General features: G+C 40.0%; 1 protein-coding gene across 2 annotated transcripts in view; it reads left to right on the forward strand.

Annotated features, from left to right (window-relative positions):
* The window catches only part of LOC128492708 (A disintegrin and metalloproteinase with thrombospondin motifs 2-like), a 236,005-nt gene extending 217,580 nt beyond the window's left edge, over positions 1-18,425 (forward strand). Inside the window, exons 21-22 of one of the 2 annotated variants that reach the window (XM_053465367.1) lie at positions 1,337-1,426; positions 17,738-18,425. In XM_053465367.1, coding sequence (XP_053321342.1) covers positions 1,337-1,426; positions 17,738-18,171 — 524 coding nt within the window. In that variant the 3' untranslated portion in view covers positions 18,172-18,425. The remainder of the gene's footprint in view (positions 1-1,336; positions 1,427-17,737) is intronic. The other variant, XM_053465368.1, reaches the window with a different exon arrangement.
* The last annotated feature ends 4,671 nt before the right edge of the window (positions 18,426-23,096 follow it).

Below are 23,096 nucleotides of genomic sequence, written 5' to 3' on the forward strand. Positions count from 1 at the left end.
GATGTACCAAATAGGGCATGGGCAGCGGATCCCCAAATGCCAAAGTTCAACATTGAAAAATGTGCATGCCCCAAATGTGGCCCTTTTGCCCCCAAACAGCCAGGCAAAATCATTCATGTGAGGTATCGCTGTACTCAGGAGATGTTGCTGAACACATATTGGGGTGTTTTATGATAGTGACATATACCAGAACCTTTATTCTGGTATGTATGAAGTAAAATGTGTGTGAAAAAACAAATGCAAAAAAATTACTACCATAACGTTTGACAAAGGCTGATGGTAGAATAAGTGCTTGGAAAGGGTTAAAATACTAGCATTTGGAATACCCTGGGCTGTCTAGTTTTCAGAAATATATTACTTGATGGGGTAAATTGCATTGGCCGGCTTCAAAGATACCCGAAATGGCACATGGGGGGAAGAATTACCAGATTTGGAAAAAATGGCTTTGAAATAGCAAAATGCTACCTGTACTTATTGCCCCATAATGTGTAGAAAAAGCAAAAAAACATAAAAACATTGGGTATTTCTAAACTCAGGACAAATAGTAGAATCTATTTAGCAGGTTTTTTTATTACCTTTTATAGATGAGTAAAAGATTTTTCAACTAAAAGTTAGAAACAGTAATTTTTTTCTAAATGTTTCACCATATTTTATACTTTTTTTAATAGTAAATAATACGATACAATCAAAACAATGTCATCTAAAGAAAGCCCTTCTTGTCCTGAAAAAAACAATATATAATATGTGTGGGTTCAGTAAACGGGAAAGAAGAAAATTACAGCTAAACACGAGCAGCGCAGAAATGTTAAAACGGCCATTGTCACGAAGGGTACAAAAAGTAAAATCAGCCTTTGTCACGAAGGGGTTAAAAATGCAGGCATCATGATGCTCCTTTCACCACACTTCACTGTTGGTCCTTTTTTCGCCATACATAGTGCTACTTGTTATTCCCAGTAGCGTTGTGGAGTGTCAAGGGGCTCTTTGGCAAACTTCAGGCATGCAGCAATTTTTATTTGGAGAGCAACGGCTTCCTCTGTCGTGTCCTGTCATGGATTCAATGCCTGTTCAATGTTTTTGCATACGGTAGACTCAGGAACAGTGATGTTAACCACTTCCAATGAGTCTTTCAAGCCTTAAGCTGCTACTCTAGGGTTCATTTTTTTTACGTCATTAAGCATTCTGCGTTGTGCCCTCAGAGTCCTCTTGGCTCCAGGTTTTTATACAATGCTTGATTGTAGGTCTTCTGAGATTTCTTTTTTCATGTGAATAACAAACTCAAGTATAAGAATACTGATTTATTTGAATAATATTTCTTAAACATATTTTTTATCCTTAGGAAATGCATCTGATCCCTTTAAGAAGAACTACATAGTACAGTGGAAGTCTAGAAAGGATTCAGATTATCCCACTCACAAAAAATCTTCAAGTAAAAGACTTATTTATAATTCTGCCTTTGATATTAAATGCATGCATTGCCAGCTATGGACTCTACCTGTTGCATTCTTTCTTTCATTGTACAGAATATATCCTAATTTTCTATATAATGCTCTGGGCTGAACCACTCAAATTGTACTGTGCATTTACGCTTGGCATCTATCTTCTGCCTCTGTAGCACTGGTGACTGAATCCTATGAGGTTGCAGGTAAGGGGGAAGATGATCTTTCCACCGACAGAATTTAAAAATTGGGACCCCAAAAAATGTCCAATGGCTTCACATTAGAGGTTATTCTGAATGAGTTTACATCATAACAATAAAATCATGAATTGTTTTTACATTTATGTACTTGCTAATGTGCTTTGGTCAGATTTTACCATATTTTAACGTAAAATGACCACAAAACATAATATTTTGCAAAAACATGTTATGCACATGATTTTATTGCAAGCATTATTGCAGTATAGGTTTTATTGCCAAACAGCCTCATAGGAAGCCTGTCTGGGTATTATATTTTTGCCCTGGGGTCTCCACATGGTTTGAAGGCATTGCAAACCTAGTAAAAGGGTGCTCTAAAATAGCTTAAACTATGCAACAATGCACCCATCTATGTTTATTAAGCCTATATTAAATTACAGTGTTTATATTTTATCTGTATTGCGTAATACTGTTTTGTTTTGTAATACATATTTTAAGATTTTTATAGAGACTCTGTGTTGTTAAATGTGTGTATATAGGTATTAGAATAAATTATATACAAACAAAACCTTAACATACTATATACCTCAAATTGCAGACTAAATACTTGCCACTATGGTAATGGATTAAAAATGATTCAAGACAAATACAGGATAAGCTGGTTTAAGCTACATAGTTACATAGTTATATAGGCTGAAGTTCTATAGGCATCAAGTTCAACCTTTCCTTTATCTGTTAATTTGTTGCTGTTGATCCAAAAGAAGGCAAAAAAAACCCCAGTTTGGCTCTTTCCAATTTTGCACTAACCAAGGAAAAAATTCCTTCTTGACCCCAAAATGGCAGTAAGATTTCTCCTTGGATCAATAAGCTGTTTCCCCATATATCCCCGAATATTATGTTTTCCCAAGTATCCATCCAGCTGCTGTTTAAACATCTGTACAGACTCCAATAAGACTACCTCTGCTGGCAGAGAATTCCACATCCTTATTGTCGTTACTGTAAAAGACCCTTTCCTCTGCTTTAGACTAAATCTCCTTTCTTCCAGTCTAAACGCATGACCACGTGTCCTATGCATAGTCCTGTTTATGAACAGAGTCCCACACAATGGTTTGTATTGGCCCCGAATATATTTATATAATGCTATCATATCCCCTCTGAGGCGCCGTTTTTCTAAACTAAACAGATTTAAATTTGTTAACCTTTCTTCATAACTATATTTCTCCATTCCTTTTATTAATTTTGTAGCCTGCCTCTGCACCCTTTCTAGTGCTATGATATCCTTCTTTAGAATAGGTGCCCAAAATTGCACAACATATGCAAGGTGTGGCTTTACCATTGATTTATACAGAGGCAAGCTATTACTTGGTTTGATGTAAATTTTACACTTCTACACCCAGATTTTGTACTTTGCTTTTCCATAGTGGCTAGTGCTTTGTCCTACCTTAAGATGCACTTATATTCTAAACCAATACAGGACAATTCTATTAATGTGATGCTTGTTCAAAGTATCCCTTAGGTTTACAAACGAGGGGCCTTTTTATTTACATTGTCTGACATCTCTGTCATACTGATCACTCCCTACCCTACTCATGCATATTCATGAGTACCCTTATCAAAAAACTTGCGGGCACGGGCGGTTTTTCGGCTTTTGTGGGTGGAAGCGGGTGGTCAGACAATATACCTGAGGGTCCCGGTAATCCCGTGCACTCCCGCAAGGCTGCTTTAGCGTTGCTCCCGCACAGCGTTTCCTGTCTTGTTCCGCCCAGGAACCCAGTGGAGTCACGTGATGTGATATAAATTTACGTGACTCTGCTGGGTTCCTGGACGGAACAAGAGAAGAGATGCTGTGTGGGAGCAGCGCAAAGGCAGCCTTACGGGAGTGCGTGGGAAATCTGCAGATCAGGTAAGGGGGTGGGCAGGATTGACCACATATGTTGCAGGAGTGGGTGGGAGTAAAACACACACATTGCGGGAGTGGGCAGCAGGGGAGGGCTGGCACCCTAAGGCCTGGGGGGCAAGTCAAGTGAAGTGGCTCCGCCCCCTCGCACTCACCTTTCACCCCTCACGCTGCTCCCATCACTATGCGGCCATCAGACTGCTGGAAAACTTATCTAAACGGCTGCTGGGTGCTGAAGCCACCGGCCGGAGCTACTTTAATCCTTTTTTTATTTATTTAATATGCCGGATCGGCTTGCCATATTAAAAATAAATAAAGTATTAAAGTAGCGCCGGCCGGCAGCATCAGCACCCAGCGGCCGTTTAGATTAGATTTCGGGCGGCCTGGGGGGCAATTGCCCCCCGGCCCAGCCCGCCCCTGGTGGGCAGGATTGGACACATGTTGCGCTAGCGGGCAGAAGTGGAACACACATTGTGGGAGTGGGCAGTAACAGCGAGCAGGGCCGGCCCTATAATGGGGCAGACTGGGGCAATTGCCCCAGGCGGCACTTTAGAAGGGGCGGCACTTTGCCGCCCCAAGCGCTTTTTTTTTGTTTTTTTTTTTAAGCGGAGGAGAGAGAGAGGGGCACCGAGTGGTTTTCGCTTACCCGCTCGGCGCCCCTCTCTCTCTCTCCTCTGCGGCGAGTCTCCCTGTTCGGTCCCGGTGCCGGCTTGTAATGCAGAGCGCCGGAAGTGACGTCAATTTCCGGCGCTCAGCATTACAAGCCGGCACCGTGGCAGAGCAGGGAGACTCGCCGTAGGACTGTTTAAAGGTAAGTACCGGGGGGGGATCGTAGATTATGGCGTCGGCGAAGTTTAAAATGCCCCCCCCCATCGGGGGGGGGCGGCGTTTTAAACTTCGCCCCAGGCGGCGTTAAGTCTTCGGCCGGCCCTAGGTGCGAGCGGGATTAAAAAAAACAGTCTCGCGCAGGGCTCTACTTCCCACTATCAGCCAAGCTAATGCATATAAAAGATTTATTTTTAAATATTTTTTTTATTTTTCACCTTTTCGGAATACTTTTTTTACTTGATCACGCTGTATACTGATCACACAATGATCAGTATGTCTTGTGTCTTTTTTACTTTACTAAGAGGGTAATAAATAAGTTGAACTGCCTCCCAGAAGAAGTGGTAGAGGTTAACACAGTAAGGGATATTAACCATACATGGGTTAGACATATCTTTATCCTGAATCTAAGACCTTGGACTGATTTAAGGACAGGTTTGAGTCCTTAAAGTAGGAAAAAGGGGCAGGCTAGATAGGTCGAAATCCTGCATACTGGGATGTTCTATTGAGGCATCATATATTTCTTAATTTCATAAATTCTGTTTTTTGAAGGAGCTAGGCTTTCATGTGGACAGATTTAAAATAAATAAATGAACAGCTATGTTATGTTCAAGACCTTTTTCAGAGTGAACCATTCTAGTAGTGCAGATTGTCAAACCATTTTATTGATAAACATACACAATATAGCATTTAACACAAAATATATTTTCCAGATATTTTAAACTAATATGTTGAATACAAGTAAAAAAAAAATCAATGTGCACTTAGTGTGACAAAGTACCGTATTTGCTCGATTATAAGACAAGCCCTCTAGCCCTCGTCTTATAATCGTTGTCGTCTTATAATCAGACCTCAAATAGAGGTCTGACTATGAGACTAAGATCCAGATCCCCCGCAGCGCTGCAGGGGACCTGGATCCTCCTGTCTGGTAATCTCAGCTGCTGCCGGCACTTCCACAGGGCGCCGGCGAAAGTGCGGGCAGAGGTTGTCTACGCACGTACCTTTCCCGGCCTAGCGTGCCCTCAGCATGGAGGGCGCCTCCTCCGCGCAGGGATAGCCCGCCCACTGCTGGGATAGCCCGCCCACTGCCGGGGAAGCAGAGCCGGTTGGGGAGATCATTGATCTGTTTACCTCTTACCACTTTAATGGAGGAGGCGGGCCTAGCAGGGTCACACAGCATCATTGAAAGTGTGTCTGAGTGGGTATATTAGTGTCTGGGTATGTAAGTGTCCGAGTGGGTATGTTAATGTCTGGGTAGGTAAGTGTCTGAGTGGGTGTGTTAGTGTCAGGGTGGGTGGGTAAGTGTCTGGGTATGTAAGTGGGTAAGTGGGTATATTAGTGTCTGGTTGTGTAAGTGTCCCCCTATATGCCACTCCGTCCCATGATATGCCTTTTAAGCCCCTATATGCCAGAGTGGCATATAGGGGTATAAGGCATTTCTGGGGGCAGAGTGGCAAGCCTGGGGGCAGATGTGCAGAACTGGGGGCAGGTTGTCAAATAAAAGGAAATAAAAACAAAAAAAATATTTTTCTCAATCATAGCTTTTATTAAATATGAAAAAATTGTTTATATGAATTATTTACTAGTAAAAGTTTTTTCCTATAGGTCTTATAATCAGGCTTTTTCTTTTTTCCTAAATTAATATTCAGATTTTGGGGGATTGTTTTATAATCAGGGTAATCTTATAATCGAGCAAATACGGTATTACAAAAAAATATATATATAACCTAAAAGGTTGGTAGGTGATCTGCATAAAATGTTAATAGTTCATACCATGTATAAAATTAAAATAATAACAAATCACAGTGTATACAATGGTGACAAAATTATTACATTTTATATGTATAGAAGGCTCATCAATATTATTACTAAAATCAGCAGCTTTAACCTCAGAAGATAAGGAGATGCAGATGATTCAAAAATAAACAAACTTTACTAGAAATGTACTTACATTATAGTTCTTGTGACATGGAAAAGTATGGGGCGTGTCCTCCCGCCGAGGAAAATGGCCGCTTAAACCTCTTGATCCGCCACTGCTCGCCCTTTTCATTAGCTACTACCTGCTATCCTAATGATGGGATGTAATAAGAAGCCGTTCGCAGACCCACCTGCACCGAGTGACCGCTCTCGTTCGACGCCCGCCTCCCTCCGGGAGTATTTCCGCACGCCAGCCATCTTTGTCTCCCAGGCCTCGGAGGACCACAAGGCGCAGTCTCCCGCCAGCTTGTCCTCTCTCGATGATGGCGGGCCAGTGCAGCTCCTTCCGTAGCAGCCCCACACACCTGAGGCCATGCAACTGTTCTCCTCCGCTCCATGGAGGACGGATTTTTCCATGCTGATCTTCAAGCTGAAACAGGTGGTGAGAGATGAAGCCTCCGCTCTGCTCACCTATTTGACATCACTGGAGTGCAGAGTGGAAGCGCTGGAAGACGGCTCCGCGGCACAACACCAGGCCGCACTGCATGCCCAGCACACAACTAGCCACAACCTCTGCTATTTGGGGAACATCTGGTGATGCATCGAGGACTTAAACAACAGAGGACACAAGCAGAATATCTGGATCCGAGGGATCTAAGACCCCCGGCGCTTCTGACATCTCTGTTCACTGACCTTAAGGCCCAGAGGTAACCTGTCAAGCCCTACAAGAGACATAGTCTGCCATTTCACCGACTTTTCGCTTAAAGAGGCCATTATTGCCTGGGCACGGGAAGTAGGCTCGTGGCCACTGTGGGGTCACTCGATTACCTTTTACCAGGACTTCTCGGACCTTACTGTGCAGGCGAGGCGCGCCCTGCAACCGTTGACATCAGAGTTGCAGAGTTGCAGATTTAGTGCATACCGTATCGTTGAAACAAACAGTTTCACACAAAACAAAGTCCTGGACTGGTTCATATTGAATTTTACACCATTTGGAACAAACATGCCATTACAAACAAACATACCCGACGCATCAACTGGATCCTGCGTGCCAAAAGCAACAGCAAACAATTTGCACCATCATTTGGGGCCAATCTTCCCAGAGGAGCAGACATTCGGAATAAAGCATGCCTTACAAACCACAGAAAAGAGACAAAAGGGTCTACCAAGTAAATGACATCAGGAGAGGGCAGATACTTGCCATTTATCCTAATCCCTTTTAGCTGGGTGAAACTTCTAACTTGTAAAGGCTGGAAAAACTGCCTAAGGTCAAAAAAAGCAATTTCCACAGAAAGGCTAAAACGCAAGAAAAAACTGCAGAAAAAACGCCAAAAGGCAAGGTTTCCATTTGGTTTTTTTTTGCTAAAAACGCCTATAAAAACGCCAATAGTGCCACCTGGCGGTTTTTTTGTGAAAAACGGCTGCAGCCAGATGTTAGCTGTAATTCAATAGGAAATCGCAAAATGCCATTTGCACTTGGCGTTTTTCTGTTTGGCGTTTTTTCAGTCCTCTTTGGCGTTTTTCTGCTTTTTTGGGCTCTGTGGCAGTTTTTCAAAATCGCAGCATGTTCACACTCTGGCGTTTTTTGCAAGAAATCTTGGCTTTTTTTCTCCAATAGAAGTCTATGGGAGAGAAAAAACACCATGAAAAAGCCATGTGGGTTTATTGCCTTGGCGTTTTTTATGGCGTTTTTTCCACAGTTACAATGCAGAGGATGGACCCAGTATCTGTGTGTCCTACGAGAAATAGGCTGAAAACAAACAGTTTCACACAAAACAAAGTCCTGGACTGGTTCATATTGAATTTTACACCATTTGGAACAAACATGCCATTACAAACAAACATACGCGACCGGATCCTGCGTGCCAAAAGCAACAGCAAACAATTTGCACCATCATTTGGGCCGATCTTCCCAGAGGAGCAGACATTCGAAATAAAGCATGCCTTACAAACCACAGAAAAGAGACAAAAGGGTCTACCAATTAAATGACATCAGGAGAGGGCAGATACTTGCCATTTATCCTAATCCCTTTTAGCTGGGTGAAACTTCTAACTTGTAAAGGCTGGAAAAACTGCCTATGGTCAAAAAAAGCAATTTCCACAGAAAGGCTAAAACGCCAGAAAAAAACTGCAGAAAAAACGCCAAAACGCAGGTAAATGCAGTGGCAGTTTTCTTGGCAGTTTTCCTGGTGTTTTTCATCAAGAAAAAAACGCCGGACAAAAACCCAAGTGGAAACCTAGCCTTACGCAGGTAAATGCAGTGGCAGTTTTCTTGGCAGTTTTCCTGGCGTTTTTCATCAAGAAAAAAACACCGGACAAAAACCCAAGTGGAAACCTAGCCTCACCCAGTTTTCTTTACTTAGTTTTTTCAGGGCTCCCCCTCCTTACCATGGCATCCCCTAACCATAAGAGGGCTCTCAATCTCCTTTCCATTAACGCCCGGGGTTAACATCCCTTGATCAGAAACTTTCCCATTTGCTTAATGACCTGAAGAGGGAAAGGATTGATATAGCTTTTGTGCAGGAGACTCACTTTTGTAAAGGTCGAGCTCCTAGATTTACCAGCTGATACTATCCCACGGGCTTCTTCAGCTCTAACCTTGAGGCGAAATCTAAAGGGGTCGCCATCCTTATCTCAAGGTATAACAAATAAAAAGTCAAAATAGGTGACCTGTAAGTAATATATCATTCAAAAAAATCGGGTTTTAACACCCAGTGATTTGAGTATTAAAATTCGATACTCATATGTGTATATCAGCAAATCTTCTTCCAGGTCGATATGGCTCATTTACATGAAAAACAAACAAAATAAACCGTACATAGCGTAACATATAAAAATAAGATAAAAGAGATAATAATCCAGATCTTCAGATCCGCTTTAGAAAAGCACTAATTATTTAATGGACAGTGAAATACGATCAGCAGTGGGATTTCAGTAAACAATGTATTGTGTATTGTTCTCCATACAATTCAATTGCGACATCGAAAAGTAAAATGAATATGCTTACGAGACAAACTTAGCATATAGGTGTTAAAAAGCCCCAAAGTAGAAAGGTGAAGGACTGTTCGAGTAGTCGGTTGGCGTTTCTCTTCTTGCGAAAAAGCGCCGATAGTTTCCGGGTTCTTGTGTGTGACATATATAAGGTCTCCAAAGGTTCAAAAAGGTAAAGCACTACGTGTTTCGCCAGTCTAATTGGCTTCATCAGGTGCATACCCGGTCTAGGTAAGTGTTCACCTTATAAATATCGTGCATCCAATTAAAAGCATTGGTAACATTAACCCTTTCATACCTATTTATTATTATGGATGAAGAATATACTTCCATATATAGAATATATAATATATTATGTATATATGTGTTATATATATATAAAATAGAGAAGATTATATTAAAAAATATTTAAGTATATATCAATTTTTTATATATTCTTCTCTGCGCTTCCGAGATTTACTGGGCCCGCATTTTGTAGATGCCTTCAACACAATACTGGACGGGGGACAGATACACGCACACGCTATGTCGGCATCCATCTCTCTCATCCCCAAGGAGGGTAAGGACCCTGAACACTGCAGCAGCTACTGCCCTATTTCGCTCCTTAACTCTGATCTCAAGCTCTTTGCTTGAGCCAAGATCTAAGATCTTGGCCAATCATCTAAAACCGCTTCTGCCACGCTGGTCCATTCTGATCAGTCAGGTTTCGTGCCGGGCCGTGAGGCTCGTGATAATACCACCCGTGCAAGGCACACGTCTACTCCTACCATCTTTCCCTCTATGGACACGGAGAAGGCCTTTGATAGGGTGGACTGGCCGTTTATGCTGGCTACCCTCAGGCATATGGGTTTTGGTTCGGGTTTTCTCAACTGGGTCTAATCTCTGTACACGTCCCCTTCCGCGCAACTCTGCAATGGCTCCCTCTCCGACTCTTTCCTTATCTGCAATGGGACTTGTCAGGGCTGTCCCTTATTGCCGCTGCTTTTTGTACTCTCCCCAGAACCCTTCATGCAAGCCATTAGGCTGAACCCTGATATCACAGGGTTGTATGTTGGGCAGATCCCCCCATAAACTTTTAGGCTATGCGGACGATCTTTTATTTGCAATCTCTTGACCTTGGACTTCTCTTCCGTCCATCCTGAGGGAGTTTAGGGACTACGGGGAGCTCTCCAACTTTAAGATTAATATGGCCAAATATGAGATTCTTGATGTTGAGCTGCCCCAGAAGGAGAGCCAAGCATTAACAGGCCACTTCCCCTTTAAGTGATGCCACTCTAAGCTGCGGTATCTCGGGATTTGGACTTTTTCCAACTTTATGCTTACAACCCTTCACTACCCAGGTTGTCAGTGGACACAGCCACGCAGTGGGTGTCGAGCCATCCTTTTATCGGAGCAACTTTACACATCTGGCACTCCTTTGTTCGTGGTACTCCACTCTCCACCATCCCGTCACCACTTATTCCGGTAAGAGATAACCCTGATTTCCCCCCAGGCATGAGTACCGCCTTGCTTCCTGTGGCATCCTGAACGGGAGGTGCAGGGATCTCTCCTGGAGAGGTTCCGGTATGTGCAGTTGTGGAACTTTTTTCGGTCACTGGGACGGAGACATCATGTTCTGAGGGACCTCACCAAATTTAAAACTTTATACGCTGCCCCCAGCTCATGGCATTTCCCTCCTATATGGCCTGCTCTTGGCTATCTTAAACCCTGTCCCCCACCCTACATGGGCAAATGGGAGGCGTCGCTGCAGATGTTACGGCAGAGCAGTGGAAAAAGCTTTGTGTGCTAACCAACCGCCGTTCTCTTAGTAACAGAGACCAGGAAATGTCTTACAAATTGCTAGTCCTATGGTATAGGTCCCCTGCTGCCACTGCGCGCTACAACCCTGGCATGACAGATGAGTGCTGGAGGTGTGGAAGTTCACCTTGCTCCCTCCCTCACTTGTGGTGGGACTGCCCATGTATATGACCCTTCTGGATTGCTGTGCATACCCACACCCAGGCCCTCACTGATAAACCTATTCCCTTTACTCCTCAATTCCTCCTTCTCCAACACGTGCCCTTCTCGATCTCCTGGTACAAATCCTCGGTGGTGCACCACTTGTTAACTGCAGCAAAGGCATTGATCCCCTTGCATTGGGGTGACCCCCCCCCTCGGTTCGGGAGTGGATCAGGCGAGTAGAACAGAAGCGATTCCTTGAGGAGTTGATACGTTTGGCTACTGATGCAGTTGGTAAACGCCAACGCACCTGGTACCACTGGTTGCAGCTTCTCTCTGGCTTTCAATTGTGCTCCCTGTTGGGAGCTACGTCCACATACCGTACACACATGTCTGGGATCCTCCATTGTTTTGTTCTCTTTCCACTTTCTCCATCTTTCATTTCCCTCCCCCTTCCTTCCCTCTGTCCCCTTCCCTTCCTCACTCCCCCCACCTACATCCCTCCCCCCATTGGCCATAGGCTGTCCTGCCGTGCATAATGATGTTATACAGAAAAATGCGCCTGACATGATTAATGTATGTTCCGATTGTAAGTGCTGATTATTATATTATATTATTATAGTATTATATGGTTGATTGGACTTGCTATGCTTGGTGCATTTGCAAAAGCGTTTTTTTTGTGCCTGGATCTTCACCCCACCTCCCATTTATTTTCCTTTCTGTATCCCTCATGCTTAAATACTCAATAAATATTGATTTACCCTGAAAAAGTCCTAAAATTTTTTAGTTTTGTGTGTACACAGTGGTTATTCACCAATCTGGTATTTGATAACGCTGCTGATCGTTCCACAATTTTGGGAATAATTTTGATGAGCCTTTGAATCTACTCCACTTGTGAGTGCAATACTATACATATAAAATTGTATACTTCTGTGACATTGTATACACTATGATTATTATGAGTATTTGTATTTTTTACATCTATGAACTATTACTTTTATAAGGGTTCATCCAACAACCTTTCAGGTTATAATATTTTTTAACACTTTGTCACACTAAGTGCACATTTGTATGCTAACAATATTAGTGTGTTGTGGGGAATTGTGCGCTGATCTTCATAACTGCTGGTGTGCATCTTTTGGCACTGAGTATTCACAACTTTTTAGTATGTTGAATGCCTGGCCATTCACAGTATTTTGGTGTGACTGCCAGGCTGAAACTGCTGGTGCAGGAAAAAAGAGCACTGGTCCTGAAAATAGACATTAGATATGTAAACACAGTTTGTCACAGTGATACCAAAAGTGTCTCTGCACTTAAACTAAGATAGCTTCAGCCCCACAGTAGTTACCTAGCCTTGGCAACTCTCAGCCTTTTTCATTGAACACCCAAATATCAATAGGAGTATGAGCAGTTTACTTATGGATAAATAAATTAGTTGTACCTCCAGCCTATCCTAGTTTTTTTGAGCAAGAGCTGATTCAAACACTTCACTTCCTTTACCTCCTTCTCCTCCTTTTTCCTAGTTTCCCCTTCTTTTTTTGTTGTTCATCTTAGTCCTTGTGCACATCATGTGTGAGGACTTTCTTTACATGGCAGACAAGTTAGGCTCAACAAGCCTGGCGTTTGTATTGATTCACCCATTACTGCTGTACTCAAAGATCTAGATTTTTAAGCACTATTATGAGATATAAAAATCCACAGTACTCATGTCTAAATTATTAATCAATATGTTATAATAATGTAAAGGCACACTCTTGTCTTCGTTTGCACTTTAATGGATATCATTTCTGAATGTAACCTTGTAATTAACGTATTTATGAAAAATCATAGAGGAATTCCTCAGGATCTTCTCTTTACAGTGAGCATGTTTGCCAGCTCCAGTCCCTTGCACATGTCAAGCATGGACACAACATTGCTGCTCAGTTAAAAATGCATATACTAAGTATTACATGTTTGATGAGGCTGTGGAACAGTATACTGTCTTTGGAATGTTGACTGGCTGACCTTTGACTTTTGCCTTAGAGAACACACTATATTTATCCTTTATATGCAGTAGCACTCATTAACCTGAAAACATAAAAAAAGGCTGAAACTACCTCAATTCATTTGAGACCGTACTATTACTGACTACTACTACTATGCTATGGAAATGGAATGGCTGTACTTTCTAGACAACTGTATTTGTAGGTAGATAAAACTTAAGACAGAAGATAAAATATACTGTGGCTAAAACAATAAGTGAATCTGTAGTCTCTCTGTTATAGAGCTGGGCTCAAAATAAGTGCCCCTTCGTGCCAAAAAAGTGAGTTGTAGTTGAGCCAGCTAAAATTACATTTGATGGTTTAGTTTTCACAGGTCTACTTATTAAGGGCATTCATTAGGGAACCCTGGCTTGTACGCATATTGGCCTGCAAATGGTATAAACTGTATATAATTAATTAATATATAGAGGATACAGCTGTGCACAAGACCTCCTAAATACATTGGCACCTCACTACTCATGCTGTGATGGAGCATATTCGCTTGGGAATGTGGGGAGGAATTCTGGCACACATACACTTTAAATATTTCCTCCATATTTGTTATGCATATTATATGCTTATATATTATATGTATTAACTTTTGTAAGTCACCAAATTCATTGTTTTTGTATTTTTGTGAATGTTTAATGCAGACTGTCTAGTGAAGTGTTACAATAACTTGGTACAGAATAGATGTATGCAATTTTGTGAAAGTTATGGTTACATATTTTTCTTTTGTTTTTTAATACTACAAAAAATGTTCAGACTCGCTAAACTGTTAATCAAATGAGTTGATGTTTAATTGTAAAAGCTATTGACTGTTAATATATTGAAATATATATGGTTATGCAAATATTTTTGTATGTGAAAAGGTGCAAGTGATTTGTGGCATTTTACAGTATTTAAATATTGCATAGTATAACTATATGCACTTTGGCTTATCAGGGATTCTTTGTATTTTTTATGTACAAGAAAATGGGGTGAATATACAGAAGGCATATTTACAAAAAGTAATCGATGAAAACTGTTTACTTAACAAAACAAGAGACATTATCTGAAAAAAGCTTAAAGTAAAAGTTTCAAATTTTACTTGAATGGCAAATCCATAAGTGAAAATGTAGCTTACAAATATGTATATAAACAATTGAACAATTCAATTGCAAAACAAAGTGAAATTTTTGTGGGGGAAAAAAAAACTCACAATAACCTGGTTGCATAAGTGTGCACACCCTTAAACTAATACATTTGTTGAAGCAAGTTTTGATTTTATTACAGCAATTAGTCTTTTAGGGTAGGAGTCTATTAGCATGGCACATCTTCTTTGCAAAAGAAATCTGTCAGATTGCGAGCACATCTCCTGTGCACAGCCCTCTTCAGATCACCTCACAGATTTTCATTTGGATTCGGGTCTGGGCTCTGGCTGGGCCATTCCAAAACGTTAATCTTCTGGTGAAGCCATACTTTTGTGGATTTGGATGTGTACTTTGGGTCGTTGTCGTGCTGAAAGGTGAACTTCATCTTCAGCTTCCTAACTGACGCCTGAAGGTTTTGTGCCAAAATTGCCTGATATTTGGAACTGTTCATAATCCCCTCCACCCTGACTAAGGCCCCTGTTCCAGCTAAAGAAAAACAGCCCCAAAGTATGATGCTGCCACTACCATGCTTCACTGTGGGTATGGTGTTCTTTGGGTGATGTGCAGTGTTGTTTTTTTCTTATGGAATTATGGCCAAAAAGTTTAACCTTGGCCAACCTTCATCAGACCATAACACATTTTCCCACGTGCTTTGAGAGGACTTGATGTTTGTTTTTGCAAACTTCAGCTGAGCTTGAATGTTTTTATTTGTAAGAAAAGGCTTACCCCATAGCCCATTTATATCAAGAATACGGGAGATTGTTGTCACATGTAGCACACAGCCAGTTTTCTCCTCGTCTTTTCATAGATTTTGGAGGGACGTCCAGTTCTTGGTAATGTCTCTGATGATGACTTTCTTTACTGTGTTCCATGGTATATCTAATGCTTTGGAAATTCTTTTGTACCCTTTTATTAACTGATATCTTTCAACAATGAACTCTCTCTGATGCTTTGGAAGCCCTCTGCGGACCTTGGGTTCTGCTCTGAGATGCAACAGGTAAATCCTACTAGAACAGCTGAACTTTATTTGTGATTAAACAGAGTCGCTTTAAATAATGGCAGGTGTGTAATGACTTCTATTTAACATGAGTTTGAATGTGATTGGTTAATTCTGAACACAGCCACAGCCCCAGTTATTAGAGAGTGTGCACACTTATGCAACCAGGTTATTGTGAGTTTTTTTTCAGTTTGTTTTGCAATTGAATTGTTCACGTTATAGGTCACATTAAAGGTGGAAAAAGTTCTGACATGATTTATCTTTGTCTCATTCTTTAACATCACAAGAACCTGGCATGTTAACAGGGGTGGTGTAGACTTTTTATATCAACTGTGTATATATATATATATATATATATATATATATATATATATATATATATATATATATATATATATATATATATATATTAGTATTAGTACTATTAACTACAAACTTATTTTCCCTTGCAAATAATGAAAGAGGCACATTCAAAAAGTTAAGTAATAATATTCACAAAAGGTATATTTGAAAACATTTTGATTGTTGAGCATTACAAACACAAAAAAACAAAATGTAAAGCATTTTTAAAGTTTACACAAATTTCTGCCTGTCTGTTTTTTTGTTCCTGAGTAAATAAGCCCAAAGATTTATGGAGCTGTATATCTCAGTTAAAATTCAATGCCTTAAAATGCTGCCCTGGTATTTAATTTTGTGAATGTTTATTCATGCTTTGAGTTTTAATAAACTGTAAGAAGTGAATGGAATACATTTTTCTTACCATACTAATATTGGCCTATGCATCAAGATTGTCACACATTCAAAATGAACAAAATAAAAAAACATTCAAAATGTCTTTTGGGAATCTGAGATATTGGTGCAATATTCTGGGCAATAATGTTCTTATTGGCACCTGGATCACCACTAATGAACCAGGTTTTTTTTGTACTACTGTATAGTTTCTGTTTGCAAATACAAACACAATGACCACTATCAGTGCCACTGACACACACTCATACTGACCAATCTATCCATGCTGACAAAAACTCAACTCTGACCACTGCCATGACTCCTTTACTGTTGCAACATAATAAAATTAGACAGCAATTAAATAAAAATGTTTCACCTTGCACTCTGGTGATGATATGTCAAATGAATCACAGCAAGGGGCAGGCTCAGCTGGATCTCCTATAGATCAGTAACAATAATGCCTAAAAAATGGATTATGCTTTTATATAATATTCACGAGACATGTATCAAATTCTAGACAAAAAAATGTTCTTACAATTATATGCCGTAAATGATTGTTTCCTAAATACTCAAGCATGCCATTCAAAGTTAGTAAATCTCTTTGACATGATTATGAATTGTACCATACTTTATCATTTCCCAGAATCAACATGATTAGAAATCAAATACTTAGAGTCACATAATTGATTCCTAAATATGTTAGCATGATTGGGGCTTATAAATCATGGCAACCTACAAGTAAATATACTGTATAGCTGTAAAACATGAATCTCAGACATTAAATCTGTATTTCTTCAAATCTGAAACAAGTGGCTGACAGGTAAAATTATGTTCCTCTTAATGGTTGAAACTAATCTTCCAGCAAATGGTATACTTTTAATAAAATGTGGGAGTTAAAGTGTGGAAGGGGTAGGTATATAGATATGCTTTATGCAAGCCAAGGAACACGTAGGTTTGAGGTCATGTAGCGAGTATAAGAAAATGAGCAAACTAGATTGGCCAAATCATATCTACCTCATATTCTGTTTACTTCTAGGGTAGAAAAAGAGTGAATTGTTGAAGATATTCTTAACTGTATAAATATGATTTTAAGGCAAACATACTGTAAACTCCTTTCAAGCTTCTATTAGGTTTCGGTTTGTGAGTCTAAGGGCAGGCACAGTAATCTCTGACTAAACCACTAATGTTTCCACCACTTAATGGCAGGGATTAATGCACATTTGCTTCTAGATCAGTCCATAAGGTTGGGAAAATGTAGTTCACAAAAATGTTTTTTAAAAATATAAAGACTGTGATTTAACAAGCACTGAAATTGTATATGAAAATGAGAACATTTCTCTTCTGAACAAATTAAATTCAGTTGGGAAAATAACTTTGGAAGCAGCTCTTACTTTTTATTTTTGCAAAGTGATGTGGGTAGCAAGTCAAGCAGTCACTACACAAAATAACATTAGCGCAGAGGTGCTTCTACTAATATTCTTTTACAAGAAGTGCATTGCATGTCTAGAGTTATTTTTACTTGTAGCTATGTTTCATATTTAAAACAAACACTGATTTACTTGCATCATAAGCTAACCGCAAATAACTACACTAATAATTTTAAAATATAACAACATAGCAATGAATAATAAAATATTTTATATTCTTCTTTTCCAGACTCAAGCTGTGTAGGAGAAAAGTCAATCCTTTGTCGCCTGGAAGTTCTGGCTCGTTATTGTTCAGTACCCGGTTACAGCAGATTGTGTTGTAAAACATGCAATTCATCCCAAATTATAAACACAAGTAATGTTAAAAATAATAGCATTGAGAATATTGCACTACCAGTTCCAACACCAATAAATATTCCTAATTCTACTTTGACACCGACTTCTGTTTACAACATAAACATTTCAAACATCAATGTAGCAGAAAATCCAGAACACATTAACAGAGTAGATGTTCCATATAAAATTAATAATTTAGACAATGAAGTGCCAGAGCCGAATATCATACCCCGAAGGAGCATCCAATTTGAAAAGACAAAGAACCAGAGAATTCAACAGTTGATTGCTGAGAAGATCAAACAGGAAACAATGAAGAAGTTAAAATAACCAGTATATAGAACATATCCTGTTTTACTTTATAGAAGAGATCAACATTTTTTCCATCACATAATATCTAGATACAATGATGCTATAGAAAAGTTCGAGAGTTTATAACAAATTGCTCAATGTCGAAAACATTACTATGTCATGCAATCTAAAACATTTGGAAACACTTCACAGTCAATTAAATATCTCTTATTTTTTTTTACATATGTAGCCACATTTACAATTCTATTAATTAAATCATGTTTTCTTACCAAGTGGATTTTTCTGTTCTTCATTCTTTAACATTATTCTGCTGCAAAGGACTGTCTGTACTATTTTATCCCAAAAGATAAATATATAGCTTATATTTAGCTACATTTACATTGGGTTTGATGGTTTTACCATCCCCTGATAAAGACTTTCAAATTAAACAGTTTTAAGCTGCACTTTTTAAGTAGTGTAACAGGAACTAGAGGGTCTAGCAGGATGTCCCTAGTCATTGCTGCCGCCTTCTTCTTAGCCTGCTCCAGTTCTCAGAGGGGCTTCTCTGCAAAACCACCTTTTTTTAATTAAACATTTATTTTCGATAAACTGTATTACACTATGTCATAAAACAAAATGCATCATCAATACAAAGAATCTTAAACTCAGAAATATAAGAGTATTGCGTCGCAGCACTCTTATCGTCTTTCTGATCGTATGAATCTTAGTAGTGATACACATACAGTACTTCAGATTAATGGAAAGTTCAGAGATACAGGAAAAGCAGTGTACGTTACAATTCTGGACATGGCAAATATGGTTTAGCACATTGAGAAACAGCCTAGGGTAATAGGGTGGTGGTGTGACTAGGGTTTGTGAGGATAAAAACAGGGGGATTGAGGAGAGAAGGGGAGGGGGACTAGTCCTCCTCTAGACTGTCCATAAGAGAAAAAAAGTATAAAGAAAAAGAAAACAGGTGCTGATAAGTGCAACGAAAAAAAATAATTATTACAATGGTATGAGGTCACTTTAAGTGTATCACTTACAATAGAAGTGAGTGCTGCCAGCAGAGGGTCAAACTCCACAAGTTGGACCAAATATAAGTTAATTAAAAAAAGAATGCGTGGCGCACATCTAAAGTGAAGAAATAAAATATACTTCCCAATATGTATTTTTTCTGATTTCAAGCTCTCATACAAAGAAAATAAAAATGAGACAGACAAAACACTTATAGTGTAATATTTTTTAGAAATAGAATACATTTATGATTAAAACCAGCAGAATGGCCTCTTGCTTCGATAGAGCAGTTTCTGCTCTAATTTGTAGACACAGACAACCCCTTGAAATGGATCAAGCAGTAGGAAATCAACCCTCCAGGAAGGGGTTATGAATTGGATGGATGAATGAAGGGTATGGAGACGAAAGTTAAGACGATAAAGACAAAAAACTAGAATCTTTGATTAAAATATTTCTCTAAAGTGGGCTGAGTTCATCTGTGGAAGACGCTGACGGACCTGTCCAAGTCTGTAATTCAATGTAACTGCTAACACAGTGGTACAGCCAGGATGTCCGATAGCTCCTCCTCCAGTGACATCAGTTTGCATGCTCACACTAAGCATGACCAAGCGGCTTCTTCCAGGTGCTTAGCAAACGTCCCCATCCTCTTCTTTTTATAAAGAAGCTGATTTTGATGGCAGTCGTTACCTCTTCAGCTGTTAGTTGTTTGTAAGTATAAGAGAACTAAACCCCTTCTTCTTTTTAGGGTGGAGGGTGGTAAAGATTACTGTATATGGCAGTTGTTTTTATAAACATGTTCTTGTACAAATAAAAGAATATACAGTTTCTCACAAAAGTGAGTACACTCCTCACATATTTGTAAATATTGTATTATATCTTTTCATTTGACAACACACAACACTGAAGAAATGACACTCTGCTACAATGTAAAGTAGTGAGTGTACAGCCTGTATAACAATGTAAATTTGCTGTCCCCTCAAAGCCCTGCCTCAGGGCTTCCATGCTGTGTGTCCTGCCTGAGGGCTTCCAAGAACAATCTGTAGTCAGGTCCAGACAGCAATCAATAGGCAGGGTCAAAGAACAATCCATAGTCAGGTTCAGACAGCAATTAATAGGCAGGGTCAAAGAACAATCCAGGGTTAGGTTGTAAGCGCTGTCCCTTCAGCCAAGCCCACTGCTGTCCCGCCCTCTTCCCTTCGAGCACACAGTGTGCAGGAGATGGCGGCCCTTCTGCATATTCTTCCAGTGCAGCCCTCCTGCCGATGCGCCCATCGTCACCGCATACGGCTCCCTGCGTGGACGTGGGAAGCGAAGAACAGGGTGGCGAAACTGACGATGGACACCGCCGCGATGACGACCAGTGCTCCACCGCACACCCACGCCGCCCAGGTACGCGCCTGACAAAAAAGGGAAAAAGGGCTAAAAGGCAAAAAAATGTCTAAAAGAATAAAAAAGGGGACATTTTTTTAAAAAGAAAACAAAGGCTAAAAAGTATGAGAAGCGAACCATGGAGTCTTGTGGGATGCCCCTGGCTATTGCTGCTGTCTTCCTCATAGCTGGCTACAAGATGGATAGCTGCTGCAGTTCTCAGAGTAAAGGAACTGGTTCCTATCGGGAACCGTACCACCAGTCACAACACGACACACTGTGTGCAAGAAAACACTTTGAGACTGGGCGTGGTTTATATAATTTTGGCAGGGTAAAGGAAGTTGATGTAGACAGGAAACGGGAAATGATAAACATAATTAAGACATAGGAATTATGCAGATAACACCAGCACCATATTAATCCCCTCACACATTTAACAATGACAAATACACAACAGAGTTAAAGAGATTAGGGAAATAACACTTAGGGACATAGACAGGTCGGTGGATCAATTTTAATAAATATAGAGACAGGAGGGTGTAGAGCAATGATGTATAGGCCAAGGAAGGCACTGCCCCCACTAATCTTGCAATTTCACAGAGCAAGAAAGCACTGCAATATCTTCAATAAGCAAAACAAAAAGCTTTATTTTCTGTAAAAACTTCCTCACAACCCTCCAGTCTACTAGAAGAGAGCGTGCTTCATGTAGCGATCATACACATAGCGAAAAAATCCAATCCTATTCCCATTTTCAAAGCAATACATACAAAATAACATAAAATCACTCTAAATATCTGTAGTCAGTCCTTAAATGGAAAGGAATTAAAAAAGCACCAAACTTTTAGGGTGCGGCCTATATACGAGCCAATACGGTATATATATATATATATATATATATATATATATATATATAAAGTCCAAAATTAACAATTGCACTCGTTTTTTAGGGGCACCGACTATAACAACCTTGGAAGGTATACAGACCAGAAGTCAGTCAAAAGAAGACGGCGCACGAGGAGAAGCCAGAGGACAACTAAACACCAGGGGCAGGGGACGCCCCCCACGCAGGAGATAATAGACTTGAAAACCGAAGTTGTTTGTGTGGTCATTTGCAAAGTCCCTGGAGTGCCGGTAACTATTTTTGGACTTTATATATATATATATATATATATATATATATATATATATTAGACCCTGTTGCCAATATATTTTATAGTGAAAAAATTGGACCCTACCCATGCATTTCCTTGGCTCCCGTTCCACGCTCCATAGCATGCAATCACTCCCTCCGCTACCACACCAAAAAAAATTTGCTACACTGACTGCAGATCAGGGGAGGACTGTCTTCCTTCCTTCTGACTGCACCATGACATTGAGAGGTCCTCTCCCCCAGTAATCATCCACAGAGTCCCTTTGTCCCTCATTCACTAAACCATACCTCTCTTTTACTTACTCCCTGTAGTTTAGGTATAGATCAAATAAACAACACATGGAAACAGCACGTGCAACAGAATAAGAAATAAAAACCCTGTATTTGCAGGTATACATAAATAATGCATGGAATCATAGCATTGCAGGTATAGATCAACAGAACACACAAACCCAGCATTGCAGGTATAGATCAACTGGAAATCACATGTAAACTCAGCACTGAAGGTATAGATCAAATAAACAACACATGACAACAGCACTCCAGGTATTGATCAACATACAGATCCTGTACTTGCATGGAAACATAAATAATGTATGGAAACATAACATAGCAGATAAAGATTATCAGAATAACACAAAAACCCAGCTTTGCAGGTATAGATCAATTGGAATTCACATAAAAACTCAGCATTAAAGGTATAGATAAAACCCCCTAGATTACAGGTATATATCACAGGTTGCACACTCCAAAGCCAGCCCTGGCATCCACACTGCCCACATAGAACCTGACCAGCACCCAAATTACACACACACATCTTTGTCCCCAAACAGCCCAGAATGAGTCAACATTGTCCCCAAACAGCCGAGCGAATTCCATCTTTGTCTCACAAACACGCTACCTGTGCCATCTTTGTCCCATAAACACCCTGCCTGTACCATCTTGGTCCCCAATGCTTAAACACCCTGCTTATACCATCTTTGCCTTTTTGACAAATCAATTATACACCTATGATTCACACAAACACGTTTACAGTCACTCACTAATTCACTTTTATTCACACAATCATTTATTCTTTCACTCTTTCACACAACTTATTTACACATTTTCATTAATGCATTCGGGAAGGAATTTTCCCCCTGGTATGGGGCAATTGGCATCTGCTTCATAAGGGTTTTTTGCCTTCCTCTGGATCAACACAGTAGGGACACAATATTTATATAGGTTGAACTTGATGGACTTTGGTCTTTTTTCAACCTTATGAACTATGTTACTACATACATAGTAATGTTACATTCTCACAAATTCATTAACCCAAAACACACAGAACTAAATTTAAGGGATGAATATAATTGCTGGAAGTAAAGGGAAACAAGTCCCTGTGGCCCAGACCCCATTGGAGCATGCTAACCTCTTCCTTGCAGGTCAC

The sequence above is a fragment of the Spea bombifrons genome, chromosome 4 (genome assembly GCF_027358695.1).
Source record: "Spea bombifrons isolate aSpeBom1 chromosome 4, aSpeBom1.2.pri, whole genome shotgun sequence".
In the NCBI taxonomy this organism is placed as follows: domain Eukaryota; kingdom Metazoa; phylum Chordata; class Amphibia; order Anura; family Pelobatidae; genus Spea; species Spea bombifrons.